Genomic DNA, 16,834 nt, shown 5'->3' on the forward strand with positions numbered 1-16,834 from the left:
ACGACGACGTTTCGGTCCGACTTCGGTCCAAGTCGGACCGAAACGTCGCCGTAAGCTTCTCTCTTTTATGTGCGGGTTATTTGTGTACTATATTATATGTTTTCTTAAAATATTTTTTGTATCTGTCCTTGGCAAGTATGTCCTCAGCATGACTTGCAAAGACATATGGCTAAAATAAAGTGCTCTCCCATTTTGGGGTTTGTCTATAGTGCTTCTCTCATAAGTTCAGCTAGAAACTATAGAGATATTGTGTTCGTGATATGTAAATGTTCATGAGTAGTTGAGAGGCAGGGTTAATATCCAAGACTCAATCCCTGCTGGAAGTAGACAAGTAACGCTGTATAGTCCTTGTGGCTTAGCGCTTCTTTTTTGATTATAATAGTAGACAAGTATAAATGAACTCTACATTTCAGGCTTGTAACCCATTAGTAGGGGTTTTGCTGGGAGTTTCTCAATCCTCCTCACAGTTCTAGTATGGGCTGTGGCTATGTTTATCTGGGCCTTTAGTAAAACATTTTATTTTGGATGCACTTCCAACAGGTAATATAGGGGAAATTTAATTTCAGAAGGAATTGCTAAACGTATCATTTTGAAAACTGACATTTTTGTTACATTATACAGTGGACCCCCGGTTAACGATATTTTTTCAGTCCAGAAGTATGTTCAGGTGCCAGTACTGACCGAATTTGTTCCCATAAGAAATATTGTGAAGTAGATTAGTCCATTTCAGACCCCCAAACATACACGTACAAACGCACTTACATAAATACACTTACATAATTGGTCGCATTCGGAGGTAATCGTTATGCGGGGGTCCACTGTATACACTTAGTTGTGCTTGTAGAAGTTGAGTCATTGCTCCTGGGCCTATCTCTTGACTAATAGACTGGTTTTACTGATGTACTAGCCTCCAGGCCTTGATGATATTTTTTGAAATTGTGCATAGTGTTCGCCTTCACCACTTTGCCAGAATCCACTATCACCTTAGGACTGAGAAAGTGCTTCCTAACATCCATAGGGTTCTTCTGTCTTTAGTTGCCATTTATATTCTCTGCTCCCTCTACTATCTCAGACATGGGTGTTATAATGTATGCAAATTTAGTGCTTGAGTTTCCTTTCCAGTTTTTATTATAACTTGTTGGAATTATACACAACTAGGCAAATTAGTGGATGGAGGATTGAGCCTTCACCACACCTTGTGCTGTGTGACTAGCATTGGTTTAGCGCTTTGCGTAAATATAATAATAATTCTTAAAATTTGATTATTCAATAATCTTATACAATCAGAATTTGTTACATTGTGCATGTAAATATTTTAAATTGTCATTTGTATATCTAATTATTCAAAATTTTCCATTTTAGGTTCATGCAGAAATCAGCTACAAATCAGATGGCCCTGACGATCATCATTATTTTATAAAAGATCTAGGAAGTAATAATGGTACTTTTGTCAATGGAGTACGTCTTAGTGAGGCGAGGGAGACCAGCCAAGAGGTGGAAGTAAGTTTGTGTTTGTATTTCATATGAAACCCATGGAGGAATAGTCAAGTACAGGAGCTTGTATGTTGCCTAATGCTTCTGTCAGTCCTTGCCCTGAATAACCTACATTAGACATGCCTTCGCTGGCTGATAGGAAGATAAGAGATGAGGTGATAACCACGTAGAGTAAATAACAAAAAGGCACAATACCATGACTGGAACGATACACAAATAACCCGCACATAAAAGAGAGAAGCTTATGACGACGTTTCAGTCCGACTTGGACCATTGACAAAGTCACACTAACAGAGGTGGAACAGGACGGCTATATATAGGCAGGAAGAGGTGGAGGTAGTAGTAGTAGTAGTAGTAGTAGTAGTACAAGAATTGTATATAATACCGACAAGATGAAATTAAGACACATGCACAACACCCGGGCATCCCCATCATAGACGTTTCGCCATCCAGCCAGCCACTGGATGGCGAAATGTCCACAACAAAGACAACCAGACGCCGCACATGTGTCTTAATTTCATCAGTAGTTGTAGAAGTAGTAGAAGAAGAAGAGGTAGTAGTAGTGGTAGTGGTAGAAGTGGGAAATAAGGATGACGAGCCAGTCAAAAACAAGGAAGGGGAGCACTGCAAGAGAGCTAGATGCCCACAGAGGGAGAGCAAGCGCACAGAGGTGCATGAAAGGGGAAGTGGTGAAATAAAATAAATGAAGAAGGAACAGAAACACGAGACAGGAGAGAGAAAGACAACCCAGAGGAGAAAAGGAAAGAGGAAAGGGGAAGAGGAAGAAGAAAAAGAAAGAAAAAATGAGGATTCAGGTTAAGTCATGGGTGTTCTGAAGTTTGGAGCATTTTACAATGTAGTGGGAGAGGAAGGCATCTACAGCGACGAAGCCAGGGCTAAGGTTCATACAAGGAAAGTTGTGTATTAGAGAGGATTCAACTAGACGGCGACTGTTCGAGTTCGAAGTAGGGAAGACAGGTCCTCTGCTAAAACTGCTAAAACTACTGCTGCTGCTGCCGCTGCTGCCGCTGCTGCCGCTGCTGCCGCTGTTGCCGCCTCTGCCGCCGCCGCCGCTGCCGCCGCTGCTGCTGCTGCTGCCGCCGCCACCACCACCTCTTCCTGCCTATATATAGCTGTCCTGCTCCACCTCTGTTAGTGTGACTTTGTCAATGGTCCAAGTCGGACCGAAACGTCATCGTAAGCTTCTCTCTTTTATGTGCGGGTTATTTGTGTACCACGTAGAGTACATTGGTACCCCAAGTTTCCTACAGCTCCCAACTCGTACAGTTATGTAAGTGTATTATTGTAAGTGCTTTTGTAAGTGTATTTTTGGGGGTCTGAAATGGACTAATTTAATCTACATTATTCCTTATGGGAACAAATTCGTTCGGTAACAGCACTTGAACAGCCTTCTGGAACGAATTATGGCCGAAACTTGGGGTACTACTGTACTGTATAAGATTATTTAAGTGTATGAAGGAATTAATAAGGAAGATTTTCTAACTGGTTCTAGTCATGTATGGGGCCGCAGGGGTGTTGACCCCCAAAGCCCCCCTCCTGGTATACTCCAGGTATGGGAAACAAGGGATCATAGCTATGAACTAATAAAGAAGTGCCAAGGGATAAGGTGGTACCTTGTGCTTAATTCATCAATCCATTGTTGTATTGAACTAAATTACAAGTATTCATGAACTTTCTGGGTATCATTTGTGTCTCTCTTTTTTGGCATATTGTTTTGACATCACGTTCTGCCTGTTGATGGGGTTATGAAATTTTCCTTCTAAATTCGTTCATATCTTTTGACAGTGTTATACTGTATGTGATTATCACATCTCTCTTCCTCTTTGTCAGCCTTCTAGGACGAGCCCTAAGTCAGGAATAAAATTAAGGTATAGAGTTCTGTAGATGTAGAGTACACAAGTTTATGGGAATTTTTGCCTCAAGGGGGTGGTGTGTGTTGATGTGTGGCTCTTGATCCAAGGAATTTGAGCTACCTATGCCTCTCTTGGATCAAACCTGATTGCCTCCCATTCCCCAGATGCTGTGTGACCCATATGGTATTAGCGCTTCCCCATGAACCTGATAATAATATAGGACTTCTGCTATTGTATTTTAACTTATTGCCGCAGATTGGCCATGGTTGGCAGTTGCAGTTTGGTGCTGTGAAACTCAAGTGTCACGTACACCCAAAAAGACTAACTTGTAATGAGTGTGAACCAGGCCTAGTTCTCTCGAACATTTCATCACAGATGAAGTCAGGTCAGTAGTCTCAAATGTAGACTCATGTTCAGCTTCAAGCCCTCAACTTGTATTTTCTGGGACAAGATTATTTTGAGAGTAAATAATATTTTGTACCATATCTTAGGCCTTATTTTCTGAATAGCATTTGTGATGGCAGCTATATTGCATGGGTGTTGGCACAAACATAATGTGGCAGACAGGCTTTGTGCAACCTTATTTCCATAAATCTCTCTGATTACACAACATTAACACTGTATTGAAATCCCTTAAGAAATCTTCATCAGTGAAATGAAAAGGATTACCAAATTCTTGTTTTTAAGAATTAAAATAATGGAATTTAGAGTACGTTCTAGGTATGCAAAAATTACCCTTTCTCAGCATAAAACCTGTTAACAGGAAAATCCTCAACATTTTCTTAGATTGTATTACCAGTGTAAAGCAGGGATTACTTGCACTATCCATTAATGTATATGCAATATTCCTTGACAAGATTATGGTGGGCAGAGAGGAGTAAAAACGGGGGAAAAAAGTTCACAGTGAATAACAAGGTGTTCAGTGTGCAACATAAATCGCTCTGCAGTGCCTGATTATGGTTACCCTAGTTTATGGGAATTGCAACTGGATTTCATAGTACTTCAGTTTAAAATGAAATACTTTTAAGAAAATATCTAGTTTTGAAGATTTCTGGATCTGAGGGTCCTAGATATGAATCATGTAGCTGTTATACTGTGTGTCGTGTCATTGTCAGTAGTGGGAAAACACAACTTATCAGTACTTTAATGACATTTTAAGCTGTGTTGGACAGTTTTCTATGTATTTAATGCAATTTTGTCTTATTTTTCTTCATGCTAGAAAAAAAAGTCTGCTACTAATAATTGACAGTTGCGATACGGAATCTTAGCAATGAAATTAGTTGAAATCTATTCCTTGCTCTTGCTTTGTATTTTTACATATCATGATGTTTAAGGGTTAATTGCGTCCGTAATGCTTTATTTGCTTTTATTCAATCAAGGTAATTTGACCAGCAGACAGGCTGAGTTGTTAGGATATTTTTTCTTACCTCATTGTGACTCTTATAAACTTAAGCTGAGGATTATTACCCACCTATAATATTTAAGTTGGCATTAATAATATTAGTTTTTAGCTTAGCTAGCATACCATAATATGTAGAGAATTTGTTACTTTCCTGGCAAGCTACTAGAATTCTAATAAGTTTTTTTTAAGGACTTAACTTCCTCTGTACAACAAAATGGTGTGACTCTCAAAAGTAATTTTGTCTGTTGATATAGTAATTTTGTTTATTTTTTTTACAAAATGAAAAGTCTTTGGTTACAACATAGTGCACTGGCTGTCAAATGTAAATAATCAATTATTGTGATATTCTTTACACCGGACGAGCCTGGTCCATGGCCTGGCTTCAGGAGTAGAAAGACTTTCGAAACTCATCAAAGGTATATCAAAGGTTTCTTAGTCTGTGTAAAATCTAAGACAAGGTTTCTCAGATAGTTGGCAGGGGTCTTCATGGGAACTGTGAGCAAGGTCAACCTTGAATATTATTATTATTACAATTATAACCAAGTGCTAACCTCATAAGGGCCATAACTATTGGATCATTTGGTCATTTAGCTGAGATACACTGCTCTAAGAAATACTGTACCATGTAATTCCAGTATTGGGTGCCTTGATGCCTGTGAAGGGCTCTTGATCCAAGGAAGTGGAACTACTTTTTCCTTTCTTGTCTCTAATTTGATTACCTCCCATTCCCCAGGCACTGTATGACCCTTTAAGAGTTTAGTAATTATTTCCTTAGTAATTTATACTTTCTCATCAATACAATAATGGTAATAGTATCACATTACTTTTTAAATTAGCATACTTAATTTACAAATCCTTAAAACAGTGGTAGGAGGATCTGTAACTTCCTTCAAGGATGCCAAATCACGGGAAAAGGCCAGGAAGAAACAGTTGAAAGCTCTGCGGAAAAAGTACGCTGTTACTGCTCAAGGTGAATTGCCTTCCACCGACGGCCAGTACACTGATCGTTCCTTGAAGCGCTTGAAAGAAGTTGGCTCTGATAATCCTTACGAAAAGACAGAAGTAGCATCAACTGACACGTAAGTACAGAGTTTTGATGCTCTTAAATGATAACTGTAAATCTGGTCCCTTCAGTGGGGGTGCCTCAATGTTAGCGAAGAGCTCTTGATTCCAGCAGTTGAACTTGTACTCCTAGTCCTCAGATCAAATACGGTTACAACTTATTTCGCAGGTGCTGCATGACACCACTTATGATTTTAGTCTTGATGAATCTAATAATAATAATTCTCCATGGGGAAGTGGAAAAGCCATGTGTGTCATAAAGGACAACTAAAATACTGGGAGCAAGGAGCTAGCTTCTTGTGTATAAATTGCTAAATGTAGAAAGAAAAACCATAGTGTTCTTCTCTTTCGGGTCACCCTGCCTCGGTGGGAGACGGCCAGTGTGTTAAAAAAATAATAATAGTACAATACTGTGTTTCATTTACATTTGGTAAGCACTGATGCTTCACAAATTTATGTTCATTATAATGGATGCATTCAGGGAAAATGAGTATGACATCAGTTATACACAGGGAGTCACTTCTACGTGCTATATTAATAAATATTATTATTTAGTGTTCTAGATTATTTTGCATTAATTTTTTTATAAGCCACTATATATATCTAGTCTCCATGGGAAAGTGGAGAAGAATTCTTCCTCTGTAAGCCACAAGTGTCATAAGAGGTGACTAAAATGCTGCGAGCAAGGAGGTAGTAACCCCTTCTCCTGTATAAATTACTAAATGTAAAAAGAAAGACTTGTTTTTCTTTTTGGGTCACCCTGCCTCGGTGGGAGACATCTGATGAAAACATAGAAGAACATATCATCAAAAACTAGTATTTAGGAGAGGAACCTCATGACAGCATTTTGGCTCATCATAGACCATTGTCAAGTGTCTTGACAATAGTCCAGGAAGGACTGAAATGTGTTATAAGGTTCCTCTCTTAAGTGTGAGTTTTTGGTGAATTGTTACAGCCACAGTATTTTGACTCAGTACAACACATTCTAAATTTGTTTTATTATAGCTGTCTTTAGTTAACTGTTGGGTTAAAATTATAACCATATAACACATTTATATCTCATCCCTAATTTATCTGCCCAAAAAACAGCACATTCCATAACTGGGGGCATTTTTAATCTGAAACCCAGCTGCATACACACCTATTGTAATACACTACTAGTACGTATCTATCTACTGTGCATTTTAAAATATTTTATTATTACGGTGGGATACAGCTGGTGTGTTGAAAGAAGTGTTGGAAGAAGTACTGTATGTATTGTTATTTTCTTATGAACACACCAGCCATCTCCCATCGAGATAGGGTGACCTGAAGAAGAAATACTTTCAGCATCATTCATTCTATTACTCACTGTCTTGCCAGAGGCAAACAGATACTACAATTCAGATGCCCTTCCAAAGCAAATACCTCACCTCTCCTTTAGAGTGCAGGCACTGTACATTCCACCTCAGGATGCAGATCTGGCTAACCAGGTTTCCTGAATCCCTCCACAAAATGTTGTCTTTCTCACACTCCAGCAGCTTATCAGGTCAAAATTATTGTTTATAATTGAATCATTTGAGTTAGTAGATGGGGAGATGGAGGTTTTGGGTAGATGGCGAGAATATTTTGAGGAACTTTTAAATGTCGACGAAGAAAGAGAAGTGGTAATTTCATGCACTGGCCAGAGAGGTATACCATCTTTTAGGAGTGAAGAAGAATAGGATGTGAGTGTGGGGGAGGTGCATGAGGCATTACGTAGAATGAAAGGGGGTAAAGCAGCTGGAACTGATGGGATCATGACAGAAATGTTAAAAGCAGGGGGGGGGGGGGATATAGTGTTGGAGTGGTTGGTATTTTTGTTTAATAAATGTATGAAAGAGGGGAAGGTACCTAGGGATTGGCAGAGAGCATGTATAGTCCCTTTACATAAAGGGAAGGGGGACAAAAGAGATTGTAAAAATTCTTTCTTTCTTTCAACACACCGACCGTATCCCACTGAGGCGGGGTGGCCCAAAAGGAAAAACAAAAGTTTCTCCTTTTACATTTAGTAATATATACAGGAGAAGGGGTTACTAGCCTCTTGCTCCTGGCATTTTAGTCGCCTCTTACAACACGCATGGCTTACGGAGGAAGAATTCTGTTCCACTTCCCCATGGAGGTAAGAGGAAATAAACAAGAACAAGAACTAGAAAGAAAATAGAAGAAAACCCAGAGAGGTGTGTATATATATATGCTTGTACATGTATGTGTATTGTGACCTAAGTGTAAGTAGAAGTAGCAAGACATACCTGAAATCTTGCATGTGTATGAGACAGAAAAAAAACACACCGGCAATCCTACCATCGTGTAAAACAATTACAGGCTTCCGTTTTACACTCACTTGGCAGGACGGTAGTACCTCCCTGGGCGGTTGCTGTCTACCAACCTACTACTACTATTGTAAAAATTATAGAGGAATAAGTTTACTGAGTATACCAGGAAAAGTCTACGGTAGGGTTATAATTGAAAAAATTAGAAGTAAGACAGAATGTAGGATTGCGGATGAGCAAGGAGGTTTCAGAGTGGGTAGGGGATGTGTAGATCAAGTGAAGCATATATGTGAACAGTATTTAGATGAAGGTAGGGAAGTTTTTATGCATTTATGGATTTAGAAAAGGCATATGATAGAGTGGATAGGGGAGCACTGTGGCAGATGTTGTAAGTACATGTATATGGAATAGGTGCTAAGTTACTAAATGCTGTAAAGAGTTTTTATGAGGATAGTGAGGCTCAGGTTAGGGTGTGTAGAAGAGAGGGAAAATACTTCCCGGTAAAAGTAGGTCTTAGACAGGGATGTGTAATGTCACCATGGTTGTTTAATATACATGTATTTATAGATGGGGTTGTAAAAGAAGTAAATGCTAGGGTGTTCGGGAGAGGGGTGGGATTAAATTATGGGGAATCAAATACAAAATGGGAATTGACACAGTTGCTTTTTGCTGATGATACTGTGCTTATGGGAGATTCTAAAGAAAAATTGCAAAGGTTAGTGCATGAGTTTGGGAGTGTGTGTAAAGGTAGAAAGTTGAAAGTGAACGTAGAAAAGAGTAAGGTGATGAGGGTATCAAATGATTTAGATAAAGAAAAATTGGATATCAAATTGGGGAAGAGGAGTATGGAAGAAGTGAATGTTTTCAGATATGTACTTGGGAGTTGACGTGCCGGCAGATGGATTTATGAAGGATGAGGTTAATCATAAAATTGATGAGGAAAAAAAGGTGAGTGGTGCGTTGAGGTATATGTGGAGACAAAAAATGTTATCTATGGAGGCAAAGAAGGGAAAGTATGAAAGTATAGTAGTACCAACACACTTATATGGGTGTGAAGCTTGGGTTGTGAATGCAGCAGCAAGGAGGTGGTTGGAGGCAGTGGAGATGTCCTGTCCAAGGGCAATGTGTGGTGTAAATATTATGCAGAAAATTCAGAGTGTGGAAATTAGGAGGTGTGGAGTTAATAAAAGCATTAGTCAGAGGGCTGAAGAGGGGTTGTTGAGGTGGTTTGGTCATTTAGAGAGAATGGATCCAAATAGAATGACATGGAGAGCGTATATGTAAATCTATAGGGGAAGGAAGGCGGGGTAGGGGTCGTCTTCGAAAAGGTTGGAAGGAAGGGGTAAGGGACGTTTTGTGGGCGAGGGGCTTGGACTTCCAGCAGGCGTGCATGAGCGTGTTCGATAGGAGTGAATGGAGACAAATGGTATTTGGGACCTGACGATCTGTTGGAGTGTGAGCAGGGTAATATTTAGTGAAGGGATTCAGGGAAGAGTATATGGAGAAAAAGAGAGTGGTGAAGCAGTGTAAAAAGAGAGCAAATGAAAGAGTGGGTGAGGTGTTATCAACAAATTTTGTTGAAAATAAGAAAAAGTTTTGGAGTGAGATCAACAAGTTGAGAAAGCCTAGAGAACCAATGGATTTGTCAGTTAAAAATAGGAGAGGAGAGTTATTAAATGGAGAGTTAGAGGTATTGGGAAGATGGAGGGAATATTTTGAGGAATTGTTAAATGTTGATGAAGATAGGGAAGCTGTGATTTCATGTATTGGGCAAGGAGGAATTACATCTTGTAGGAGTGAGAAAGAGTCAGTTGTGAGGGTGGGGAAGTTTGTGAGGCAGTAGGTAAAATGAAAGGGGGTAAGGCAGCTGGGATTGATGGGATGAAGATAGAAATGTTAAAAGCAGGTGGGGATATAGTTTTGGAGTGGTTGGTGCTATTATTTAATAAATGTATGGAAGAGGGTAAGGTACCTAGGGATTGGCAGAGAGCATGCATAGTTCCTTTGTATACAGGCAAAGGGGACAAAAGAGAGTGCAAAAATTATAGGGGGATAAGTCTGTTGAGTATACCTGGTAAAGTGTATGGTAGAGTTATTATTGAAAGAATTAAGAGTAAGACAGAGAATAGGATAGCAGATGAACAAGGAGGCTTTAGGAAAGGTAGGGGGTGTGTGGACCAGGTGTTTACAGTGAAACATATAAGTGAACAGTATTTAGATAAGGCTAAAGAGGTTTTTGTGGCATTTATGGATTTGGAAAAGGCATATGACAGGGTGGATAGGGGGGCAATGTGGCAGATGTTACAGGTGTATGGTATAGGAGGTAGGTTACTGAAAGCAGTGAAGAGTTTTTACGAGGATAGTGAGGCTCAAGTTAGAATATGTAGGAAAGACGGAGATTATTTCCCAGTAAAAGTAGGCCTTAGACAAGGATGTGTGATGTCGCCATGGTTGTTTAATATATTTATAGATGGAGTAGTAAGAGAAGTAAATGTGAGGGTCTTGGCAAGAGGCGTGGAGTTAAAAGATAAAGAATCACACATAAAGTGGGAGTTGTCACAGTTGCTCTTTGCTGATGACACTGTGCTCTTTGGAGATTCTGAAGAGAAGTTGCAGAGGTTGGTGGATGAATTTGGTAGGGTATGTAAAAGAAGAAAATTAAAAGTGAATACAGGAAAGAGTAAGGTTATGAGGATAACAAAAAGATTAGGTGATGAAAGATTGGGTATCAGATTGGAGGGAGAGAGTATGGAGGAGGTGAATGTATTCAGATACAGTGGACCCCCGCTTAACGATCACCTCCCAATGCGACCAATTATGTAAGTGTATTTATGTAAGTGCGTTTGTACGTGTATGTTTGGGGGTCTGAAATGGAGTAACCTACTTCACAATATTCCTTATGGGAACAAATTCGGTCAGTACTGGCACCGGAACATACTTCTGGAATGAAAAAGTATCGTTAACCGGGGGTCCACTGTATTTGGGAGTGGACGTGTCAGCGGATGGGTCTATGAAAGATAGGTGAATCATAGAATTGATGAGGGGAAAAGGGTGAGCGGTGCACTTAGGAGTGTGTGGAGACAAAGAACTTTGTCCTTGGAGGCAAAGAGGGGAATGTATGAGAGTATAGTTTTACCACCACTCTTATATGGGTGTGAAGCATGGGTGATGAATGTTGCAGCGAGGAGAAGGCTGGAGGCAGTGGAGATGTCATGTCTGAGGGCAATGTGTGAATATGATGCACAGAATTCGTAGTTTGGAAGTTAGGAGGTGGTGCGGGATTGCCAAAACTGTTGTCCAGATGGCTGAGGAAGGGTTGTTGAGGTGGTTCGGACGTGTAGAGAGAATGGAGCGAAACAGTATGACTTCAAGAGTGTATCAGTCTGTAGTGGAAGGAAGGCAGGATAGGGGTCGGCCTGGGAAGGGTTGGAAGGAGGGGGTAAAGGAGGTTTTGTGTGCGAGGGGCTTGGACTTCCAGTGGGCATGCGTGAGCGTGTTTGATAGGAGTGAATGGAGACAAATGGTTTTTAATACATGACGTGCTGTTGGAGTGTGAGCAAAGTAACATTTATGAAAGGATTCAGGGAAACCAGATGGGAAGTACAGTGCCTGCACTCTGGAGGGGTGTTAATGTTGCAGTTTAAAAACTGTAGTGTAAAGCACCCTTCTGGCAAGACAGTGATGGAGTGAATGATGGTGAAAGTTTTTGTTTTTTGGGCCACCCTGCCTTGGTGGGAATCGGCCAGTGTGCTAATAAAATAAAATAATAATTCAGGGAAATCGGTTATTTTTATATAGCCGGACTTGAGTCCTGGAAATGGGAAGTACAATGCCTGCACTCTAAAGGAGGGGTTTCGAGATATTAGCAGTTTGGAGGGATATGTTGTGTATCTTTATACGTATATGCTTCTAAACTGTTGTGTTATGAGCACCTCTGCAAAAACAGTGATTATGTGTGAATGAGGTGAAAGTGTTGAATGATGATGAAAGTATTTTCTTTTTGGGGATTTTTTCTTTCTTTTTGGGTCACCCTGCCTCGGTGGGAGATGGCCAACTTGTTAAAAAAAAAAATTGAGATACATATTTCACTCTTGATTATTCTTCAACAGAGCATTGAGAGACAACAACAAAGGCTACACAATACTGCAGAAAATGGGATGGTCTGAAGGCCAAGCTCTTGGAAAATCCAAGGGTGGTATTACAGAACCAGTAAGTAATAATTTATTATTTTCTAGTGTATGTGGATGTGGTTAGGAGGGGAAAGGAAGACACATTTATTAAAGAAGGAGCTTAATGTTTGTTAAGAATATTTTTATACAACACAAAAACTAATGTATGTAGATAGTAATGCACTTCTGGCATGGAACTAAACTGTTGCAACTGCTAAATGGAGTATAACTACAGTGGTCCCTCATTTTTCGTAATTAATCCGTTCCTGGAGGAGCTACTATAAACGAAATTTACAATTTGCGAATCAATTTTCCCCATAAGAAATAATGTAAATACAATTAATCCGTTCCTGACACCCAGAAGTATTAAAACAAAAAAATTTAAAAAATGAAATATACATGTAGTACATAAACAATACAATGGGAAATGATGAATAAAACATTAACAGCATAACACTTACCTTTATTGGTGATTCTTCTTAGTGTATGGGAGACTGGAGGAGGAGAGAGAGAGTGGATAGTTTATAGTTTGGAAGGGGAATCCCTTTCTAGCAATGCCTCAGGTACCAATTGCTTTTCTGGGGTTGCTTGTCTTCTCTTTTTCTTAATGCCACTAGGACCACCTTGAGAGTCACTGGAGTCCTGTCTCGCAAAATAACTGTGGAGAGAGATCTGTTTCTGGCGTCTCTTAACACTTCCCTAAAATGGCCCAAGACTTTGTCACTGTACATGTTGCCAATATGGCTTGCAACAACCTTGTTAGGGTGATGTTTCTCCATAAAGCTTTCCATCTTACCCCACATAGTAAAAATCTCTTTAATTTCTGAAGAAGGTACCTTCTTCCATCTCTCTTCCTCCTCCTCTGCAGCAAGATTCTGAGCTGCAATGTGTTGCTCTTCCTGCTGAAGCTCTTGCAGCTCCTCAGTGGTGAGCTCTTCATTGTGGTCTTCCGCCAATTCTTCCACATCCTCCAAACTCACATGCAACCCCATGGAACTCCCCAGTGCCACAGTTGATTTTACAACAGACATAGGCTCATCAGGGTCAGTCCCAAACCCTTCAAAATCCCTCTTGTCGACACAATCTGGCCACAATTTTCTCCAGGAAGAGTTCAAAGTCCTTGTAGTCACTCCCTCCCAAGCCATACCTATAAGGGTTATGCAATGGAGGATGCTGAAGTGTTCTCTCCAAAATTCCCTTAGGGTCAAGTGAGTGTCTGTGGTCACAGTCAAGCACCTGTGAAACATTGCTTTTGTGTAGTTTTTTAAAGTTTGCAATGACCTGCTGGTCCATGGGCTGGAGGAGAGGAGTGGTATTTGGGGACAAGAACTTTACTGTGATGAACCCAAACTCCTCGAAAATTAGGTCATCCAAGTTTGGAGGATGAGCAGGTGCATTGTCTATTACTAGCAGGCACTTGAGATCCAATTTCTTTTCCAGGAGATACTCCTTCACACTAGGGCCAAACACTTCATTGAACCACTCGACGAAAATTTCCCTCGTGACCCATGCCTTATTATTAGATTTCCAAAACACACACAATTTACTCTTCATAACATTGTTTTTCCTGAACACTCTGGGATTTTCAGAATGGTACACTAGTAATGGCTTCACTTTGAAATCTCCACTAGCATTAGCACAGAACATTAGCGTCAGCCTCTTTCATAGGCTTGTGTCCTGGCATTGCCTTTTCCTCTTGTGTAATGAAGGTCCTCTTTGGCATTTTCTTCCAAAAGAGGCCTATTTCGTCACAATTGAACACTTGTTCAGGTTTCAGTCCTTCAGCCTCTATGTACTCCTGGAATTCATGCACATATTTTTCAGGAAATTTTTCAAGAAATTTTAATGAAAATAAGAAAAAATTTTGGAGTGAGTTAAACAAGTTAAGAAAGCCTAGGGAAAGTATGGATTTGTCAGTTAAAAACAGAGTAGGGGAGTTAGTAGATGGGGAGATGGAGGTATTAGGTAGATGGCGAGAATATTTTGAGGAACTTTTAAATGTTAAAGAAGAAACAGAGGCAGTAATTTCATGCACTGGTCTGGGAGGTATACCATCTTTTAGGAGTGAAGAAGAGCAGAATGTAAGTGTGGTGGAGGTACGTGAGACATTACGTAAAATGAAAGGGGGTAAAGCAGCTGGAACTGATGGCATCATGACAGAAATGTTAAAAGCAGGGGGAGATATAGTGTTGGAGTGGTTGGTACTTTTGTTTAATAAATGTATGAAAGAGGGGAAGGTACCTAGGGATTGGCGGAGAGCATGTATAGTCCCTTTATATAAAGGGAAAGGGGACAAAAGAGACTATAAAAATTAGAGAGGAAAAAGTTTACTGAGTATACCAGGAAAAGTGTACGGTAGGGCTATAATTGAAAGAATTAGAGGTAAGACAGAATGTAGGATTGCGGATGAGCAGGGAGGTTTCAGAGTGGGTAGGGGATGTGCAGATCAAGTGTTTACATTGAAGCATATATATGAACAGTATTTAGATAAAGGGAGGGAAATTTTTATTGCATTTATGGATTTAGAACAGGCATATGATAGAGTGGATAGAGGAGCAATGTGGCAGATGTTGCAAGTACATGTATATGGAATACGTGGTAAGTTACTAAATGCTGTAAAGAGTTTTTATGAGGATAGTGAGGCTCAGGTTAGGGTGTGTAGAAGAGAGGGAGACTACTTCCCGGTAAAAGTAGGTCTTAGACAGGGATGTGTAATGTCACCATGGTTGTTTAATATATTTATAGATGGGGTTGTAAAGGAAGTAAATGCTAGGGTGTTCGGGAGAGGGGTGGGATTAAATTTTGGGGAATCAAATTCAAAATAGGAATTGACACAGTTACTTTTTGCTGATGATACTGTGCTTATGGGAGATTCTAAAGAAAAATTGCAAAGGTTAGTGGATGAGTTTGAGAATGTGTGTAAAGGTAGAAAGTTGAAAGTGAACATAGAAAAGAGTAAGGTGATGAGGGTATCAAATGGTTTAGATAAAGAAAAATTGGATATCAAATTGGGGAGGAGGAGTATGGAAGAAGTGAATGTTTTCAGATACTTGGGAGTTGACGTGTCGGCGGATGGATTTATGAAGGATGAGGTTAATCATAGAATTGATGAGGGAAAAAAGGTGAGTGGTGCGTTGAGGTATATGTGGAGTCAAAAAACGTTATCTATGGAGGCAAAGAAGGGAATGTATGAAAGTATAGTAGCACCAACACTCTTATATGGATGTGAAGCTTGGGTGGTAAATGCAGCAGCTAGGAGACGGTTGGAGGCAGTGGAGATGTCTTGTTTAAGGGCAATGTGTGGTGTAAATATTATGCAGAAAATTCAGAGTGCGGAAATTAGGAAAAGGTGTGGAGTATTAGTCAGATGGCAGAAGAGGGGTTGTTGAGGTGGTTTGGTCATTTAGAGAGAATGGATCAAAGTAGAATGACATGGAAAGCATATAAATCTATAGGGGAAGGAAGGAGGGGTAGGGGTCGTCCTCGAAAGGGTTGGAGAGAGGGGGTAAAGGAGGTTTTGTGGGCAAGGGACTTGGACTTCCAGCAAGCGTGCGTGAGCGTGTTAGATAGGAGTGAATGGAGATAAATGGTACTTGGGACATGACGATCTGTTGGAGTGTGAGCAGGGTAATATTTAGTGAAGGAATTCAGGGAAACCGGTTATTTTCATGTAGTCGGACTTGAGTCCTGGAAATGGGAAGTACAATGCCTGCACTTTAAAGGAGGGGTTTGGGATATTGGCAGTTTTGAGGGATATGTTGTGTATCTTTATACGTATATGCTTCTAAACTGTTGTATTCTGACCACCTCTGCAAAAACAGTGATAATGTGCGAGTGTGGTGAAAGTGTTGAATGATGATGAAAGTATTTTCTTTTTGGGGATTTTCTTTCTTTTTTAGGGTCACCCTGCCTCGGTGGGAGACGGCCGACTTGTTGAAAAAAAAAAAAAATTTCAGCCGCCTTGTGGTCCGAACTGGCAGCCTCACCATGCCTTATCACACTGTGTATGCCAGTACGGTTCTTAAATCTCTCAAACCAGCCTTTGCTGGTCTTAAATTCACTAACATCACCACTATTTGCAGGCAATTTCTTTACCAAATCGTCATGCAACTGCCTAGCCTTTTCACAAATAATCGAAGTCATAAGAGTATCTCCTGCTAATTGTTTCTCATTTATCCACACCAATAATAACTTCTCAACCTCTTCGAGTACTGGTGATCTCATTTTTGTCAGCATAGTTACGCCCTTTGCAACAACAGCATCCTTGATTTCTTTTTTCTTGGCCACTATGGAACATAAGGTTGTGTATGGTTTCAGTGTTTTTATACATCATTGATAAGTATGAAAGTGGAGTGCGTATCGCCGACCTGGTCTGGCCAGTTGAGAGACTCTTATTGGTGTGGATAAATGAAAAACAGCTAGCAGGAGATAGCGTCTCTTTGGCCACACTTGTACCACATTCATATTGTTCAATGATGGTTTTCTTAAATTCAATCATATTTCTCACCTTCTTTACCACAGGCTTGTCACTAGGAGCTTTCT

General features: G+C 40.1%; 1 protein-coding gene across 1 annotated transcript in view; it reads left to right on the top strand.

Moving 5' to 3' along the window:
- Positions 1–16,834, top strand: part of LOC128704925 (fap1 adhesin) — a 45,881-nt gene that overhangs the window by 27,581 nt on the left and 1,466 nt on the right. Inside the window, exons 7-10 of the mRNA XM_070104327.1 lie at positions 1,363–1,500; positions 3,624–3,753; positions 5,636–5,849; positions 12,233–12,332. Of these exons, the coding sequence (XP_069960428.1) occupies positions 1,363–1,500; positions 3,624–3,753; positions 5,636–5,849; positions 12,233–12,332 (582 nt within the window). The remainder of the gene's footprint in view (positions 1–1,362; positions 1,501–3,623; positions 3,754–5,635; positions 5,850–12,232; positions 12,333–16,834) is intronic.

This window comes from Cherax quadricarinatus, chromosome 91 (assembly GCF_038502225.1).
Source record: "Cherax quadricarinatus isolate ZL_2023a chromosome 91, ASM3850222v1, whole genome shotgun sequence".
Taxonomy (NCBI): Eukaryota; Metazoa; Arthropoda; class Malacostraca; order Decapoda; family Parastacidae; genus Cherax; species Cherax quadricarinatus.